The 19,801-nt window shown below is 40.5% G+C and overlaps 1 protein-coding gene across 5 annotated transcripts in view; it reads left to right on the top strand.

Moving 5' to 3' along the window:
- The window catches only part of LOC140492052 (rho GTPase-activating protein 26-like), a 284,972-nt gene that overhangs the window by 215,727 nt on the left and 49,444 nt on the right, over window positions 1-19,801 (top strand). For all 5 annotated transcript variants that reach the window (XM_072590711.1, XM_072590714.1, XM_072590712.1 and 2 more), the window contains exons 18-19: window positions 6,624-6,783; window positions 10,828-10,969. In XM_072590711.1, the coding sequence (XP_072446812.1) occupies window positions 6,624-6,783; window positions 10,828-10,969 (302 nt within the window). The remainder of the gene's footprint in view (window positions 1-6,623; window positions 6,784-10,827; window positions 10,970-19,801) is intronic.

Raw genomic sequence — 19,801 nt, 5'->3', positions numbered from 1 at the left:
GTATACATTTATTCGACTCGCCAGAGAAAACGAGGAACTTTGTGTACACGCTGACTTAAATAGGATGATCAAATAGGCATAGAGGACAGACCTGTTCAGGTTTGCTCTCCTTTAAGAGGACTTGGGGGAGTCTCCTTTCTGTTGATAATAAGTTGCATTAACTTGTGCTCGAGGTCGAGAGTATTTAACCTTCATCTCTAAGCTAAGTTATATCAAGGGATGGGTGGCATATTTATTTTTAACTTGTTTTTGTTTTTTTTCCCCTCCTACCGGACTGCCAGTGTATGTGGTACGACTCCAGCTGGTAGGAGTTAAGAGGGCGTTTGGAATGGTTAGTAGGGTTATGGGATGTATAGCTGCCCCATCTGAATTGGGGGGAGGAGGGTGTGGGTAAATTGTTCTAATCAGTGCCTTTGGTGATTTTTTTCTTTTTGGTGAAGTTTTATAGATTTGTTGGCTGTAGTTAGTTTGTGTAGTTTTGGATTTTGTGGATTTCTTGCATTGAAGTTAGAGTTCTCCCTCTCTGGAGTCGAAATGGTGTTATGACTAAGGATGTGTTCAAGCGGTGCACCTGGAACATTAAGGGAAGTCACTTGCCGGTCAAGAGGAAGAAAGTTACTTTCCTGTCTTAAATGGGAGAGGGTGGATGTTTCCTTGTTGCAAGAAACATACCTAGATGATGCAGAGCATTTGAAACCGCAACAGAATGGGTATGACCAGTTTTATTTCTTATCTTTCAATATGAGGAATAGAGGGGGGTGCCATTCTGGTTCGAGGAAATCTTCCATTTAAGTTGTTAGAGAGTGTACTAAAGAGACACACGAGAGATTTATAATCCTTAAAGCTCTGATACATGGGGAAAAATACGGTATCTTAAGTGTTCATTTACCCCCGGCCCAACTCTTTAAGTTCTAGACTGGTTAACCCTGCATCTCGGTGTATTATTGTAGGGGGGTGTGTGGAAGTTTCAGTTGTCTAATAGTTCATATGGCAGGCAGATGGTCCAAAGGCCCTCAGAAATCATCTTCACAATCTAAGCAATTAAGGGATTTATGTGCTGAACTGGAATTGGTAGATGTTTGGAGGTACCTTCACCCTACTGGTAGTGATTTCACATTCTTCTCGAATCTGCATAAATGTCATACCAGGATTGATCTTTTTTTTGACCACCGCAGCGCATTTGGGCTCAATGGTGTCATGTACAATTGTCAATATCACTATTTCTGATCACATCCTAGTGTATTTAATAGTCAAGAGTAAGGATACTATGAAAGGTTTGAGACATTGGCGATTGGACCCCTTCATCCTTAAGGATAGCAAGTTTACTGAATTTGTTTCTACTGAATTCAGGGCTTTTTTAGACATTGATTCAGGCTCGACCAGTAATCCATCCAATCTCTGGAAAACTGCTAAAGCCTATGCTGAGGTTAGTTATTTCCTATTCGGCCAGTAAGAAACACCAGACAGGTGAGCAGCAACGTTTGCTCGAGATGCATCTGAAAGCAGCTTAAAACGCATATTTTGACAGGCCCTCGCTGGCTAAACTGCAGAGGTTCTTAGTGCTTTGATCTACACTGATCTGCATGCTCACATGGACAACCAAGACTGAACTTACATTGCAAACCAGAGGCTGTTTGAGCATGGGGATAAGCCGAACAAGTACTTAGCATACCTCGCCTGAAAAAGTGGTGCTCTCCAAGCCATTACCTTGATCAGGGAGGACACTGGAAATCTAACCCATGGTTCTAAAAGGATTAATGCAGAATTTTGGAAATTTTACTCTGAGCTATATCAGTCTGAAAGATTTGAGGATGGGTTGGTTAGGAACGGGTCTTTTTTTTTAAAGAATTTGAACCTTCCAGGAGTGAGCCCTGAACAAGAGTCTTTCCTTAATGTCCCGTTGTCAGAGAAAGAGGTGCAGGAGACTGTGAGGCAGCTCCAAAATGGAAAGGTGCCTGGGCCTGACTGGCTCCCCAGTGAGATCTCTAAGGAATTTATAAGTATGTTGTAAGGACCGATGCTTAGTATGTTTAACAACTCTCATAGTCGTGGCCTCCTCCCACTATCTCTAAGAGAGGTGACCAGTTCTCTCATCCTTAAAATAGGGAAGGCCCCAGAGGATTGTGCTTCCTATAGGCCCATTACACTCCTGAATGTTGATTTCAAAATCCTATCTAAGACTTTGGCACTAAGGCTAGAAACTGTACTGCCCTCCATCATTAACCAGACAGGATTTATAAAAGGTCACAGATCATTGAACAATGTCAGGAGGTTACTTAGTATGATCCAAGTATGTCAACAATGATCAGTACAGGTATTAGTGATCTATTTAGACACGGTAAAGACACTTGATGGGTTGAGTGGCCGTATCTTTTTTATACGTTAAAGTGATTTGGCTTGGACGAGGCCTTCACAGATGGATAGAGGTTTTGTATAGTGACCCTCATGCCGCAGTCCTCACCAATGGTGTGTGGTCAAGCAATTTCAATATTCTTAGGGGCAGTCGACAAGGCTGTCCTTTATCGCTGCTGCTTTTTGCATTGGTGATTGAACTGCTGGAGGAGGAAGTATGTAGAGATCCCAATATATTTCATTTTCATTAGCAGAGGGATTGAATTCAAGAGTCGTGAGGTGATGTTGCAGCTGTACAGGACTTTGGTTAGGCCACATTTGGAGTACTGTGTGCAGTTCTGGTCGCCTCACTTTAGGAAAGATGTGGAAGCTTTGGAGAGGGTGCAGAGAAGATTTACCAGGATGTTGCCTGGAATGGAGAGTAGGTCGTACGAGGATAGGTTGAGAGTTCTCGGCCTTTTCTCGTTGGAACGGCGAAGGATGAGGGGTGACTTGATAGAGGTTTATAAGATGATCAGAGGAATAGATAGAGTAGACAGTCAGAAACTTTTTCCCCGGGTACAACAGAGTGTTACAAGGGGACATAAATTTAAGGTGAAGGGTGGAAGGTATAGGGGAGATGTCAGGGGTGGGTTCTTCACCCAGAGAGTGGTGGGGGCATGGAATGCGCTGCCCGTGGGAGTGGTAGAGTCAGATTCATTGGCGACCTTTAAGCGGCATTTGGATAGGTACATGGATGGGTGCTTAATCTAGGATAGAAGTTCGGCACAACATCGTGGGCCGAAGGGCCTGTTCTGTGCTGTATTGTTCTATGTTCTATATCCGCTCCATAAGTGGGAACAAAGTCGCATAAGATTGCATTGTATGTAGATGATATCCTTGTCTTTTTATCACACCCATCAGTCTCAGTGCTGCATCTGATACAAGACATTAATTTATTTGGAGGCTTTTCAGGTTATAAGATCAACTTTGTGAAATCATAGGCCATAGTGGTCTTCTCTGCCTGATCCAGAGGACAAATCTCAATTTACCTTCAGCTGGTCACAGGAGAGCTTTCTTTACTTAGATATGTTTATTACCCCCATCTTTGATCGGCTATTTAAAACCAATTTTGCCCATTTATTTGACAGAATCAAGCAGGACCTTTGTAGATGGGAAGTACTTCCGATCTCTCGGTTCGGTCAGATAGCTCTCCTTAAAAGTAATATTCTGCCCCGCCTGTTGTGTCCAATGCAAATACTTCCTCTGCTTTTTTCTAGGCAAACATTTAGAAGACTGAATGTCTGGTTCAGTTCCTTTATCTGGTATCACGTCAACCCCTAATCAAACTGACTAGATTGTAGTTACCTTATAGGGTGGGAGGAGTGGGCTTCCCAGCTGTCAAAAACTATCAATTAAACTTATGACTGGGCCCGAAGAGACCCTCACTCACTTTGGTTGGACATCAAAGCATCTCAAGCAAGATGCCCCCTTATTAGCCAGCTGTTCTTGGACAAAGTGAAGACAATTAAGGAATATTGTCTTCGCCCAATGGTCATTAAAACTGTCAAGGCATGGAGGGCAATACAACAGAGTGAGGGCAACCTTTCCAGAACTTCATTTTTTGCACCCATAGTTGTTATGCTGGGTTTTCAGCCAGGGATGATGGACTCAGCATTTAAACTATGAGTAGTGCGGGGCAGGTCTTGCCTGGGTGATTTATTCGAAGGGGACAAACTGATGTCTTTTGACCAACTGACTCGGAAATATGAGTTGCCCAGTAGGGACCTCTTCCATTTTTTTCAAATTAGAAATTTCATACAAAAAGAGACCTAACTGATTTTTATAGGTTTGACATGGAGAAGAGGGTGCTGAGCACTGAGGGTACACTTTCTGTTAGCAAGGTTTATCACCTATTGGAAGAAGGTACCCCGGACGAGTCTGAACGGCTCTGTAATGTATGGGAGAGGGAGCTGGATGTTGAGATTTCTTCTGAAGTATGGGAGGATATCTGGGAAAATGTAAGAAGGATCTTGGTTTGTAACAGAACCCATGCCTTGCAATTGAAGATTCTCCACAGGGCCCACTTGGGTCCAGACTGCCTCCAAAATTTAAAGTGGGAGTGTTTCCAATGTGTCCTAAATGCAGAGTGAGTATGGGCATGCTCACTCACTGACTCTGGTCCTGCCACAGACTGCAGGCAGATTGGTACGCTGTGGTAGGCGAAATAGAGAAGGTCTTGGGGACGGAGGTAGAGATGGGCCCGGTATCTCCTCCTGTTAACTGTATTAATTCACTTCCATTAGATGCACACAAAAAAAAGACTTTTCAGTATCCTCACCTTTTGTGCAAAAAAGAACATTTTGTTAGGGTGGGTGACTGAAAATCCCCCGGGGCTGTTGGACTGGCGTAAGCTAGTCATGGAACACATCCCCTTAGACTTCCTTACACATACAGTGCACCATAAAACTGAGAATTTTTATACGACTTGGCAGCCCTTTTTGAACTACCTGGGTACAGATTTGTCCACCATACTTATAAGGGCCTTTAGATAGCCATAGCAATTCTGTTTAATGAATCTGGTACCCAGAGAAGAGGAACTATGAACACATGAGTATGTATAAATTCATGCACTCCATGATCGAGGGATATTGCTTTTTGTTAAGCTGTGTTATCACTATTTCTATTATCCTTTTGTTTTAGTTAATTATTTATCTATGTAATTAGTGGGTTTTCTTAACATTGGTTTGAATCGTTTGGTTTTGTATTTGTTGTAATAGTCAAAAAAAAAATTCCTTTTTTTAAAAAAGGGCATAGGAACATGTAATAGCCCTTAATCTAGCTCTAGCATTCATTGCATTCAAGGCTGATCTGATGTTGACCTTAACTCTCCCTTTCTTCTGATTTCTTACAATCCTTCTTTTAGTTCAAGAATCTGTCCATCTCAAACTTAATAAATCAATAATGGGTGACATCATATTCTTCAAATGCGTCCCCATCATTCTAGATTACCCCAAAATAAGAGCTATCCTTTCAATTTCAGTCTGTCCATACTCCTCAGAATCCTCTGTGTGTTCTCATGTTGGAAGCAAGACTTCAATGAGGTTTGTAGCTCAGTGGCCCTGGCAGAACCCAGCAAAGCATTGAGCTTGATGCTAAGTCTATGCCAGGTGGTGGTAACATTGAGGAGCCCTGCCATCAGTTTATTAATCATTGAATGTAGATCACTTGAGGTGCAGGGGATTGATGGGTGTAATTAACTGGATGGTTTTGTCCGGTTTTATGGGTAATAGTTGAACTTAGACGATTTTCTACTTTGTCGGCCAAATGTCAGTGCGTTAAAGATTTATTAGTTCTGAAGCAGGTAGTCAGGACTACAGCTAAGATATCACTGGGGCCAAAGGCCTTAGATGTAAACTAATATGCTCGGCTCCTTCTTGATATTACATGCCGTGATCAGATTGGCTGAAAATTTGATTCTGTAATGTTGAATCTTCGGGTGGGTCAAGATGCATCATCCACAGGCACTTGAGGCTGCAGATCACTATAGCTTCATCTTCCCCCAAGGCTCTGCGATTATTGAGAATGACAATGTTCATGTTGCCTTGTTTTATATATACTTCATTCCATAAATATGTCACAAAAATCTTTTATAACGTTTTTATCTGAATTTTAATTTGCTTATAGATAAATCATAGTTAAGATAGGAATAACTTTGAAATAAAAACAAAGCGCCCATTAAAACAAGAAACTTTGGTTTGGCAGCATCTATGGAGAGAGAAACAGAGCTAATGTTTCGAGTCTGAAATGACAATGTGCTCTGAAGAAATTACATTAGACTTGAAACATTGGCTCTGTTTCTTTCTCTCTATAGATTCTGCCAGATATACTGAGTTTATAATTTATTTTTTCATTTAAAATTTCCAGCATCTGCAGCATTTTGCTTTTACTTGACTGCTAATAACTTTTATTTTTATTATCTAATTCATACTTAAATCATATTGGCAGTTGTCTGTGATACAAATACCAAAGAGAGCAATCAAATATTGACTGTAGGAACTTTTCTGCAGCTTAGACTTGTTTAAAGATGTGTAGAGATCAACAGGTGTACAGCAGCTAGTCTCAGTCACCGAGTTAATAATGTGCAAAAGTGGCATTTTCCAAGAATTTGCTAATCTACGTTTTAGGGAGCTGGGCTGGTAGCTTTGTTTTGTTTTGAGTAATTGCAATATTTTAGAATAATTTTGTAGGTCTGTCTTCAGTCAGTGAGTTCATTCTTTCTTGTTGCCCAGGGTGTCCAAAAACCACAAACAAAATCTGATGACTGTGGCAAACTTGGGTGTGGTGTTTGGACCAACTCTGCTTAGACCAAAGGAGGAAACTGTAGCAGCAATCATGGATATCAAGTTCCAGAATATAGTTGTTGAAATTCTAATAGAAAACCATGAACAGGTAAGAGTTTCACATGCATTGCTCAAATTCACTGTTTTGCAAATATTCATAGTCCTTTACTGTAGAATACTATAGCACTTCAAGAAATAGATCACCTGGTCCATTATGTCTGTACTAGTGTTTTCTAAGGGCAAACCTGTTGGGCCCAACACTTGGCTCTTTTCCAATATGCCATTCCTGAAGAAGGGCTTATGCCCGAAACGTCGATTCTCCTGTTCCTTGGATGCTGCCTGACCTGCTGCACTTTTCCAGCAACACATTTTCAGCTCTTTTCTAATATGCCTGTAATTTTATCCTTTTGTATTTACCAATTTCCCTTCTGAAAGTTTGAAATTGGATACGTTCCCACCACCCTGTTGGAGAGTTCATTCTAAATGAACTCTTCAACAGGGGCGGCACGGTGGCACAGTGGTTAGCACTGCTGCCTCACAGCGCCAGAGACCTGGGTTCAATTCCTGCCTCAGGCGACTGACCGTGTGGAGTTTGCACGTTCTCCCTGTGTCTGCGTGGGTTTCCTCCGAGTGCTCCGGTTTCCTCCCACAGATTAGGTAAATTGGTCGTGCTAAATTGCCCGTAGTGTTAGGTTAGGGTTATGGGTGGGTTGCGCTTCGGCGGGGTGGTGTGGACTTGTTGGGCTGAAGGGTCTGTTTCCACACTGTAAGTAATCTAATCTAAAATCCAATCCACCTGTTATAAGAAGTTTTATCTCTTGTCATCTCTGGTTCTTGCCAATCAATCTTAAATCTGCATTCTGTTATTAGTAATCCTTCTACTATTTTTAAGAAGGATTTCTTTTTATTTCCTCTGTCTAAACATTTCATGATATTAAGAAATCTCTTATCCTTCTCTGCTCAATGGAGAACAATCCCTTTTCTCCAGCCTACTTACATAACTGTAATTCATTATGCTTGAAATTATTTTAGCAATTATTTCTGTGCTTTCTTCAAAACTTCATGGTTTTTTTATGTTTAATACTCAGTTTTGAACACAGCATTGTAATTGAGACTGAATTAATATCTTATTTAAAATTGGTTTAACTTCCTGGCTTTTGGATTCTACACAATTTTAATATTACTGAGGATTCTTTATGATCTATTGACTGCTCCAATACAAATCTGCCACCTTCAAACATTTGTTTTTGAACGCCCCCTAAATCTATCTGTTCGTGTATTGTCATTAAAATTGTATCATTTCAATCATTTAACTTCTATTAAAGCAAATTCCAGCAGTGTTGAAAATTTGAAACCAACATAATGCTGGAGAAAGAGTATAAGACCATAAGAAATAGTAACATGAGTAGGTCTTTCAGCCACTCAATCCTGCTTCACCATGCAATATTGGCTAACCTGACACTCATGTTTATATTCCAGCCTTTCCTCATTAACCTTGATTCCCCTACCGATCAAGAATATTTATGTCTTAGCTTTAACTATATATTATAAATATATATCCAAATATTGTAGATTCTGACCCCACAACTTGCTGTGGCAAGGAGTTCCAAATACACTCAAGCCTCAGAGAGAAGAAATTCCTTCTCATCTCAGCCTTAAGTTGGCACCCTTTTATTCTGAAGGTAAAAACAATGACTGCAGATGCTGAAAACCAAATACTGGATTAGTGGTGCTGGAAGAGCACAGCAGTTCAGGCAGCATCCAACGAGCAGCGAAATCAACGTTTTGGGCAAAAGCCCTTCATCAGGAATAAAGGCAGTGAGCCTGAAGCATGGAGAGATAAGCTAGAGGAGGGTGGGGGTGGGGAGAGAGTAGCATAGAGTACAATGGATGAGTGGGGGAGGAGATGAAGGTGATAGGTCAAGGAGGAGAGGGTGGAGTGGATAGGTGGAAAAGAAGATAGGCAGGTCGGACAAGTCAAGGAGACAGTAACTGAGCTGGAAGTTTGAAACTAGGAAACTTGGAGATGTTCCCTAAAGCACTCTGCTAGGAGGCGCAGGGAACATCTCCGATACACCTGCACCAATCAACCAAACCGCCCCGTGGCCCAACATTTCAACTCCCCATCCCACTCTGCCGAGGACATGGAGGTCCTGGGCCTCCTTCACCGCCGCTCCCTCACCACCAGACGCCTGGAGGAAGAACGCCTCATCTTCCGCCTCGGAACACTTCAACCCTAGGGCATCAATGTGGACTTCAACAGTTTCCTCATTTCCCCTTCCCCCACCTCATCCTAGTTTCAAACTTCCAGCTCAGTTACTGTCTCCTTGACTTGTCCGACCTGCCTATCTTCTTTTCCACCTATCCACTCCACCCTCTCCTCCTTGACCTATCACCTTCATCTCCTCCCCCACTCACCCATTGTACTCTATGCTACTCTCTCCCCACCCCCACCCTCCTCTAGCTTATCTCTCCATGCTTCAGGCTCACTGTCTTTATTCCTGATGAAGGGCTTTTGCCCGAAACGTTGATTTCGCTGCTCGTTGGATGCTGCCTGAACTGCTGTGCTCTTCCAGCACCACTAATCCAGTATACCCTTTTATTCTGAGACTATTCTAAAACTCAAGAGGTCTGGCAGCATCTATGGCTAGAGAAACAGAATTACCATTTCAAGTGCAGTGATTCTTCTACTGACCAGTTTATCACATTATATATATTCAGTGTGTGCTGTCAATTTATTTATGTTGTCAATGCTATATGCTTTCAGATACGTAGCCTTTTGTCTAGCTGCTAGCTTTGTAATGTTTAGTCTTGAATGTTAGTATATTTTAAAATTTATTCTCTCACTTCATTCCTACCATTCTGTGACCTTCATTTCTCAATTACTATTTTGGTCTCCTGCTTTGACTCCACCCCTTGATTTGGTTCATCCATCCAAACTCAGTGCTGTACCATCATTTTTAAAGCAATCTATATTTCCCTAGTTATATGACTTACTAGAGCTCTGGTTCCAGCGCAGTTCAGGTTTTGACTGTCCCATTGGTATAGCCATCACTTCCCCAGTAATGGATGCTCTTGTAATACCGCATGTTCCCATAATTTAACTTGTATGCCTGTGTCCTTTGCATGATTAATGTAAAACAGAATACTTCATATTCTGGAAATTTGAAATGAAAACATAAAATATTGGAAACACACAACTGATCAGGGAGCATCTGTGGAGAGAGACACAGAATAAGTGTTTCAAGGCAGGGACATTTAGTTAGCAATGGGAAAAATTAGACACATAATAGGTTTTGGGAAAGATTTAGATTGGACAAGGACAGAAGGGGGATGTTGTTACACAGACGTGCATTGAACTTAGTTGGTAGGCTATTCAAAGGGCAGTTAAGAGTAAACAATGCTGCTGTGGATCTGGAGTCATGTTTAGCTCACACCGGGTAAACATGGTAAATTTCCTTCACTGAAGATGAATGTTCCTGGTAATCTGGTGGCTTTAGAGCACTAGTCTTTACTCCAGAATTAGTAATTGATTGAATTTAAATTTCCAGATTCTACTTGTAAGATTTGAACTTGTCTCCAGAGTATTAGATTAGTTGTCAAGATTATTTAATATCTCGGTATTGTGCTGCTGTCCCTTATGGAAATTTGATAAACCAAAGCAACAGGAAACCATTAAATACATTGACAAATATCAGTGCATAACAACTAACTTCTACAATTTAAATGATTGCCAAGGAGACTAGTTTGGTTTTCAATGATGGGAAGGGTCAGGAGAGCTGGACAAGACTCCTTTTCAGTGACCTTCAAAACTAGAGAGGAAATGCTCCACGGGGATTCGCCACTCATTTCTGTACAATGAATGCTGTTGGCAACATGTGTGTGGCAATATTGGATGAGGGCATGTTGGGCTTTGCTCTTCTGTTGAATAGAAGTTCTTGTCTTACTGTATGCTGCCTAGGCCTTTCAGCAAAGGATGACTGCTTAAGAGTGATGACTCGTACTTGTGGAGCCAACTGCCATTAAGGGGAGGAGCATGTTTGGGGATATGGTAGGCAGAGCTGTTACAGGCACTAATATGTCCAGAAAGCAGATTGCGACCAGTATTTAAATTCAGGATGTATATGATGTTTTCTTCTTATATCATTCACAGATTTTTCAGATAGTACCAGAAACTGCCACAATTCAACCAAATGTAACATTGAGTTCTGCACAGAGGAAGAGTTTTGAATGTAAGCCTCCCTTATGTAGCCAGAGGCCTTTAATGCTGTTTCCAGAAAATTCGAATGAAAATGGTAAGTATCTACAAATCTATGCTGTAAACTCACTAATATACAACTATTGTTGTTTTGTTGTACTCATAAAATACCCAGTTATATTTCATCAGCAATGTTCTACAGCCATTTATAATATTTGGCAGTTTGCACATTCATAAACACAGTTACTTGTTCATTTAATTTGTTTAAATTTCATGTTAATCTCTGTTTCAAATTGGAATTATGGAACTTCTACCTAATGGAATAAAGAGATTGTTTAGCTGCAATTTTTGAGACAAGAAGCCATGCAATTCTTTTATGCCATTGTTGAGTTTAAAAATGCCCTGCTGAATCAATGCGTATTTCAACTGATGCGGAAAAACCTACAATCACCATTACAGTTAATGTTCTTCTCCTTATACAGATGTGTAACTCAGGTCACTGCCTTCATGTAACAGCACTCAATTATAAGAAATAACCTACTGGAATTCGTGGGATGCCCACCATGAGCATTTCAATATCACTCAAAACTTTGCGACCTGGGGTCTTTAAATTTCTGCTAGCCACCATTTTGCTGCATTCTTACTGTGAATATGCATAGCTAATAAAGCATGTGACATAATTTACTACACACCAGTAATTCTACTGAGATATAAAACTTCCACTTGTGATCTTTCACACTTCCGAACCTCCGAGCACCTTCCCCCTCCCATTGCCCGATGATATATGTAAGAATATATATTTCATTGAAAGGTTCAAACAGGAAATCAATTTCATTTTTTCAACATTCCTATTCCCTAGGTATCTGAATTCATCACACTTCAGTTGTTGCACTTTGAGTATTGAACCTGTGATAAAGAGTGAAAGTCAGTCAATTTCTGCTGGTTTCTGACCTTCAGGAAGATCTAATAATTTATTGTTGGCTATCAATTTAGAGCAAAAGTCACTTTGGTTGACTTCAGAATGTGCCTATGAGGAAATATTGTTAAAGTGATCACAAAGTATGCTCTGCGCTTGAAAGGAAAAGCATTCCAGTTGGGCAGAATACAGTCTGCTTGTGACAATTCAAGCGTTTTGCACTAAAATTTAGAAGTATTAGAATTTGAGTTAAGTGTAATACTGGAGTAGTACAACTGACCTTGTATAAAGAAAATTACATCCTGTAATTTAATCCAAGCAGCAATTAATAACCAATTGCTAGTCAATTAATAAATATTGCTGAATATGTCTTGGTTCTTATTATTAATTGCATTTCAAAATATTTTTGACAATTTAAAGCATAATTCCAGAAAGAATTTTATCAGATGTTTGGAAAAATAAATATGTTTTAAGTTAAATGATTCTGGGTAATCCAAGATGGAGGACAGGAAAAATTTCTGGCTGTAAGAGCTGCTCTTATTTTTTGAGGTTTTTCGGTTGTGGAGGTGATTTCCGCGAATTCCAGGAGCAGCAATTACTGTTTTATATGTTGTTGTTTTGTTGTGGAACTTTGGAAAGAAAAAGTCATAACAACAGCAGTGTAAAAGGGAGAAGAGCAGACAAAGGAAGCACATGGTGAGGATAGTGCAGGAGAGAGAGAGAGAGAGAGAACCTGCACAGTTACCGCCTTTGCTGTTTGAATTCGTGTATCGCTGGACATCGGAGTGCATCTGGGAAAATTAACAAACAGTGAAATTCACAATTAATCTTGGAGGAACTGTTGGAGGAAGTTCACAGCACAGAATCAGATAAGTTAATTATTGTTTCAAGTCTGTCCAAGAGAAAGGCTGCAGTAGTGAGTATAGTGGATTCTTTCTTGATTATATGTTTTTGGAGATAAGTCTCTTGATTAACTTAAAATATAAGCTATTAATTTAACCTGGGGCAGTGTTTGTGGAGGAATAAGACAGTGTTATTTTCTGGGTCTGTAGATTGTGAAGGAGCAAAACTGGCCTTTGCAGTGATATGTACTTCTTGTCAGATGTCTCAGAGAGGGTGCAGAATGTTCTCACGGGGGAGAGGGGCCAGCAGGAGGTCATTGTTCACATTGAAAGGGAAAAGGTTGAGATTCTGAAGGGAGATTTCAGAGAGTTAGGCAGAAATTTAAAAAGGAGGTCCTCTAGGTTAGTAATATCTGGATTGCTCCCGGTGCTACGAGTTAGTGAGAGCAGGAATAGGAGGATAGAGCAGATGAATGCATGGCTGAGGACCTGGTGTATGGGAGAAGGATTCACATTTTTGGATCATTGGAATCTCCTTTGGGGTAGTAGTGACCTGTACAAGAAGGACGGATTGCATTTAAATTGGAAGGGGACTAATATACTGGCAGGGAAATTTGCAAGAACTGCTTGGGAGGATGTAAACTAGTAATGTGGAGGGGTGGGGGGGGGGGGGCGGCGGAAGCGGAGGTGGGAGTGGGGAGAGGTGGGACCCAGGGAGATAGTGAGGAAAGAGATCGATCTGAGACAGGTACAGCTGAGAACAGAAGTGAGTCAAACAGGCAGGGACAAGGTAGGACTAATAAAGTAAACTGCATTTATTCTAATGTAAGGGACCTAACAAGGAAGGCAGATGAACTCAGGGCATGGTTAGGAACATGGGACTGGGATATCATAGCAATTACGGAAACATGGTTCAGCATGGGCAGGACTGGCAGCTTAATGTTCTAGGATAGAAAGGGAGGCAAGAGAGGAGAGGGAGTGGCATTTTTGATAAGGGATAACATTACAGCTGTGCTGAGGGAAGATATTCCTGGAAATACATCCAGGGAAGTTATTTGGGTGGAACTGAGAAATAAGAAAAGGATGATCACCTTATTGGGATTGTATTATGGACCCCCTAATACTCAGAGGGAAATTGAGAAACTAACTTGTAAGGAGATCTCAGCTATCTGTAAGAATAATAGGGTAGTTATGGTAGGGGATTTTAAATTTCCAAACATAGACTGGGACTGCCATAGTGTTAAAGGTTTAGATGGAGAGAAATTTCTTAAGTGTGGACAAGACAATTTTCTGATTCAGTATGTGGATATACTTATTAGAGAAGGTGCAAAACTTGACTGACTCTTGGGAAATAAGGCAGGGCAGGTGACTGAGGGGTCAGTGGGGGAGCACTTTGGGGCCAGAGACCATAATTCTATTCGTTTAAAAATAGTGATGGAAAAGGATAGACCAGATCTAAAAGTTGAAGTTCTAAATTGGAGAAAGGCCAATTTTGACGGTATGAGGCAAGAACTTTCCAAAGCTGATTGGAGGCAGATGTTCGCAGGTAAAGGAACAGCTGGAAAATGGGAAGCCTTCAGAAATGAGATAACAAGAATCCAGAGAAAGTATATTCCTGTCAGGGTGAAAGGGAAGGCTGGTAGGTAAATGGAATACTGGATAACTAAAGAAACTGAGGGTTTGGTCAAGAAAAAGAAGGAAGCATATGTCAGGTATAGACAGGATAGATCGAGTGAATCCTTAGAAGAGTATAAAGAAAGTAGAAGTATACTTAAGAGGAAAATCAGGAGGGCAAAACGGGACATGAGATAGCTTTGGCAAATAGAATTGAGGAGAATCCAAAGAGTTTTTACAAATATATTAAGGACAAAAGGGTAACTAGGGAGAGAGTAGGCCCCCTCAAAGATCAGCAAGGTGGCCTTTGTGTGGAGCCACAGAAAATGGGGGAGATACTAAATGAATATTTTGCATCAGTATTTACTGTGGAAAAGGATATGGAAGATATAGACTGTAGGGAAATAGATGGTGACATCTTGCAAAATGTCCAGATTACAGAGGAGGAAGTGCTGGATGTCTTGAAACGGTAAAAGGTGAATAAATCCCCAGGACCTGATCAGGTGTACCCTAGTACTCTGTGGGAAGCTAGACAGGTGATTGCTGGACCTCTTGCTGAGATATTTGTATCATCGATAGTGACAGGTGAGGTGTCGGAAGACTGGAGGTTGGCAAACGTGGTGCCACTGTTTAAGAAGGGCAGTAAAGACAAGCCAAGTAACTATAGACCAGTGAGCCTGACCTCGGTGGTGGACAAATTGTTGGAGGGAATCCTGAGGGACGGGATGTGCATGTATTTGGAAAGGCAAGGACTGATTAGGAAGAGTAAACATGGCTTTGTGTGTGGGAAATCATGTCTCACAAACTTGATTGAGTTTTTTGAAGAAGTAACAAAGAAGATTGATGAGAGCAGAGCAGTAGATGTGATCTGTATGGACTTCAGTAAGGCGTTCGACAAGGTTCCCCATGGGAGACTGATTAGCAAGCTTAAATCTCTTGGAATACAGGGAGAACTAGCCATTTGGATACAGAACTGGCTCAAAGGTAGAAGAGAGAGGGTGGTGGTGGAGGGTTGTTTTTCAGACTGGAGGCCCGTGACCAGTGGAGTGCCACAAGGATCGGTGCTGGGCCCTCTACTTTTTGTCATTTACATAAATGATTTGGATGTCAGCATAAGAGGAACAGTTAGTAAGTTTGCAGATGACATCACAATTGGAGGTGTATTGGACAGTGAAGAAGGTTACCTCAGATTACAACAGGATCTGGACCAAATGGGCCAATGGGCTGAGAAGTGGCAGATGGAGTTTTATTCAGATAAATGCGAGGTGCTGCATTTTTGGAAAGCAAATCTTAGCAGGACTTATACACTTAATGGTAAGGTCCTAGGGAGTGTTGCTGAACAAAGAGACCTTGAGTGTAGGTTCATAGCTCCTTGAAAGTGGAGTTGCAGGTAGATAGGATAGTGAAGAAGGTGTTTGGTATGCTTTCCTTTATTGGTCCGAGTATTGCGTACAGGAGTTGGGAGGTCATGTTGCAGCTGTACTGGACAATGGTTAGGCCACTGTTGGAATATTGCGTGCAATTCTGGTCTCCTTCCTATTGGAAAGATGTTGTGAAACTTGAAAGGGTTCAGAAAAGATTTACAAGGATGTTGCCAGGGTTGAAGGATCTGAGCTACAGGGAGAGGCTGAACAGGCTGGGGTTGTTTTCCCTGGAGCGTCAGAGGCTGAGGGGTGACCTTACAGAGGTTTACAAAATTATGAGGGACATGGATATGGTAAATAGACAGAGTCTTTTCCCTGGGGTTGGGGAGTCCAGAACTAGAGGGCATAGGTTTAGGGTGAGAGGGGAAAGATATAAAAGAGACCTAAGGGGCAACTTTTTCACGCAGAGGGTGGTACGTGTATGGAATGAGCTGCCAGAGGAAGTGGTGGAGGCTGGTACAATTGCAACATTTAAGAGGCATTTGGATGGGTGTATGAAGAGGAAGGGTTTGGAGGGATATGGGCCAGGTGCTGGCAAGTGGGACTAGATTGCTTTGGGATATCTGGTCGTCATGGACGGGTTGGACCGAAGGGTCTGTTTCCATGCTGTCCATCTTTATGACTCTAATACTCTTGCAGTGAACCCCATTTTTTCTTTTAATTGTTGAATACACTAAAATTTAGGAGTAATATAAAGTAATCTTTTGTCCTTGTGGTATCACTTTTCTGGTACTGGTAATCTTTATTTGAATTTTAAAAAATTATCTCAGAATCACTTTTACTTGTACAAGTTGAGCTTCGAAGGAGTTAATGAGTGTTGTCTTTACAGTTGATTTCTTATGCAACTAACTTAACTGTGAGTATTTGTGTTTAAAGTGTCATGTTTCCAGAAAGTCACAAAGCTTAGATTCCAACTTGAAACCTAAAACTTTGAAGAGACTAATCATCATTGTAGAATTCAGTTGCACTTTCCTTTAAGAAAGAATGTATGTGCATGTAGAGTTTCACATTCTCACAACCAATTTAATACGTTTTGAGTGAAATTGCTTGCTATGTAAGCACCTTGACTGAGAGACAGGGCTTAAGTTGAAATTTCACTTGAAAATAGCTCTTCCAACAATACATCACTCCAATTAGTGGAGTATTAACGTGTTGTCATGGACGGCATACTTGAATCCTAGAGATCGTTTAAAACCATGACTACCTGACTCAATAGTGAGAGTGCCTCTTTTATGCTAATCTTGCATTAAGGTCTTGAAATATTGCTCCAATTAGGTCTTTATTCATTTTGCAATGATTGACACAACAATGTTTTCTCCATACAAGATCATAGAATCCCGACAGTGCAGGAAGGGGCCATTTGATCCATTGAGATTGCACTAATCCTACCCAGACCCACAACCCCACATGGCGTTTTTATCATGGCCAATCCACCTAACCTGCACATCCCTGGACATTACAGAGCATATTTTACCTTAATCTGCACATCATTTTGACTGGAGGAGGTACCTGGAGGAAACCCATAAATCAAACCTAGATCCCTGAGGCTGAGAGACAACAGTGCTATGAAACCATGCTGCCCTTTCCAACAAAATATTTTAGTGCATCAAAGATTTGTTTGGGTATCACATATTTGGAATAAATGCTACAACTATGTTTGCTCCAAAGTTGATCAATATTTTGTCAATTATTCTGTACAATATTTTGGGAATGGGAAATAACTGATTTCATAGATTCTGGAGGCTTGTCATCTATGAGAAGCCAGGAATACATACAAACTGTCAGTTCTTTCATAATGCGATGGGTGCATTCTTGTGCAGCCCCGTGTTACAGAAATATCAAACTTTCAAAACAGCGCTTAAAGTGTTCATACTATAATCATGTTACAGCCAACACATGTCATAAACATTTGCGCTGTATAAACAGTATCCTCAGTTTGTCAATTGCATTGCAGCGAATTTGTGTTGATAAAACTCGCTTTATTATAGAACAACCTTGTAATTGGAATGTCGTTGTAAATCCCACAGAAATCAAGGACAGTGCTCCTTACACTTTATGCATTTATTTACAGAATGGATGCTACAGAATATAACCATAATCAGCAGTTTTTGAAAAAGTCATTATTTCTGATCTGAACCTGTGTAGGTCAATCTGCTATTTGTGAGGTAAAACATGTTATACTCTTAGAGCAAGCCACAATTATAGAAATAACCTTTCAACAGTATTAATTGATCTCTCATTTGACTTCCTCCATGTTGTCGTATACGTCTGTTGTAACAAGGGAAGACCCTTAGTGCAAACAATTGGTGAAGCTTGGATCTTCTTTTGATCTTTTGTTTCCTGGGGTAAAATACCACTTTAGAATCTCACTGTTGTGGCTCCATCGTAAAGAAGAGCTCCTTGTTTTTTATAAGAGAGTTGTCAATGCTATAGAACCCACCCCAAAATTCAATTCCTTCTCTTAAAAAGAAGGAGAATAACAATATGTAGCAATTGACATAAGAAAAACAAAGTATGAGAAAAAGTAATTTTGCCCATTTAATTTTATTTTGCTAATATTCACGTTTTCCCAGTATAGTTTTCAAATATAGAAAGCAGTAGTTAGAATAAATGCAACATTCTCAGGTTGACAGGCTGTGACTAGTTGGGCACCAAATAGATCAGTGTTTGGCATCCTCGCTTCACAACCTGTTTTAATGATTTTGATTTGGGAGTTAAAGGTGATACAAGTTTAAATGGGACTTTTCTGCTCACATTCATTCACGTGGAATGCGGATGTCACTGGCTGTATCAGCTTTATTGCCCATTCCTACTTGTCCAGAGTCAATCACATTGCTTGAGGTCTGGAGTCACATGTAGACCAGACCAGGAAAGGACAGCAATTTGCTTCCCTGAAGGACATTAGTCAACCAGATTATTTTTCCATCAATTGACAAAGTATTCTTCTTCATCATTTGACTCTTAATTCCAGATTTTTGTTAAATTCAAATTCACCCATCTGCTATGATACAATCTAGCAATAATATCATTAGGTATTCACCAGTGTGCTGTTATAATGATGCAAAGAAGGGGCTTTACACAGACTGAGTGCCCAAGAGCATAGCATATGTAATATAAACTTTGAATATGTAATATAAAATGGATGTGTATGGTCGGAAGAATGGATACGCAGATTATTTTTTAAATGATGAGAGATTGATAAGTGTCAGTGCCCAAAGGGATTTGGGTATCTTTGTTTATAAGTCACTGAAAGCTAATATGAAGGAGTACCAAGCAATTAGAAACAGAAGTGGGATGTAAATATTTCTCATAAGGATTTGTCTACAGGAATAAAGATGTCTTGCTTAAATTGTATAGAAACCTCGTGAAACCACACCTACAATATTGTGTGAAGTTTTGGTCCTCTTACCTAAGGAAGGATGAACATTCCATAGAGGGAGTGCAGTGGAAGTTTACTTGATTAGTTTCTGGGATAGTTGTACTATCCTATGAGAAGAAATTGGGAAGCCTGTAAGTTTGAGAGGTGATCTTATTGAAACTTACAAAATTCTTAATGAATTTAGACAGATTGATGCAGCAAGGTTGTTAAAATCTAGAACTATGGGACACAGTCTTAGAATACAGGGACAATAATTTATCTTGAGGTGAGGAATTTCTTCATTCAGAGGATAGTAAATCTTCAAGCGAAAGATCAGCTAGTGAATAATTCAAAACAGATATTGATAGATTTCCGATACTAATTACATCAAGTATATGGTGATAGTGTGGGAAATTGGCATGGAGAAAGATGATCAGCCTTGATCTAAAATGAGGGTGTGATAATAATGAAGTTCCTAATGATTACTCCTCCTTCTGCATTTCTATGTTTCTTTGTTTTGTATAGAATCATAGAGATGTACAACAAGGAAACAGACCCTTCAGTCCAATTCATCCATGCTGACCAGACATCCCAACCCAATCTAGACCCACCTGCCAGCACCTGGCCCATATCCCTCCAAAACCCCTCCAATTCATGTACCCATCCAGATGCCTTTCAAATGTTGCTGTTGTACTCGCCTCCATTTCCTCTGACAGCTCATTCCATACACGTACCACCCTCTGCGTAGAAAAAGTTGCCCCTTAGGTCTCTTTTA

This window comes from Chiloscyllium punctatum, chromosome 20 (genome assembly GCF_047496795.1).
Source record: "Chiloscyllium punctatum isolate Juve2018m chromosome 20, sChiPun1.3, whole genome shotgun sequence".
Classification (NCBI taxonomy): Eukaryota; Metazoa; Chordata; class Chondrichthyes; order Orectolobiformes; family Hemiscylliidae; genus Chiloscyllium; species Chiloscyllium punctatum.
Note: the sequence above shows the minus strand (reverse complement) of the source record. Positions and strands in the feature narration are given on the sequence as shown.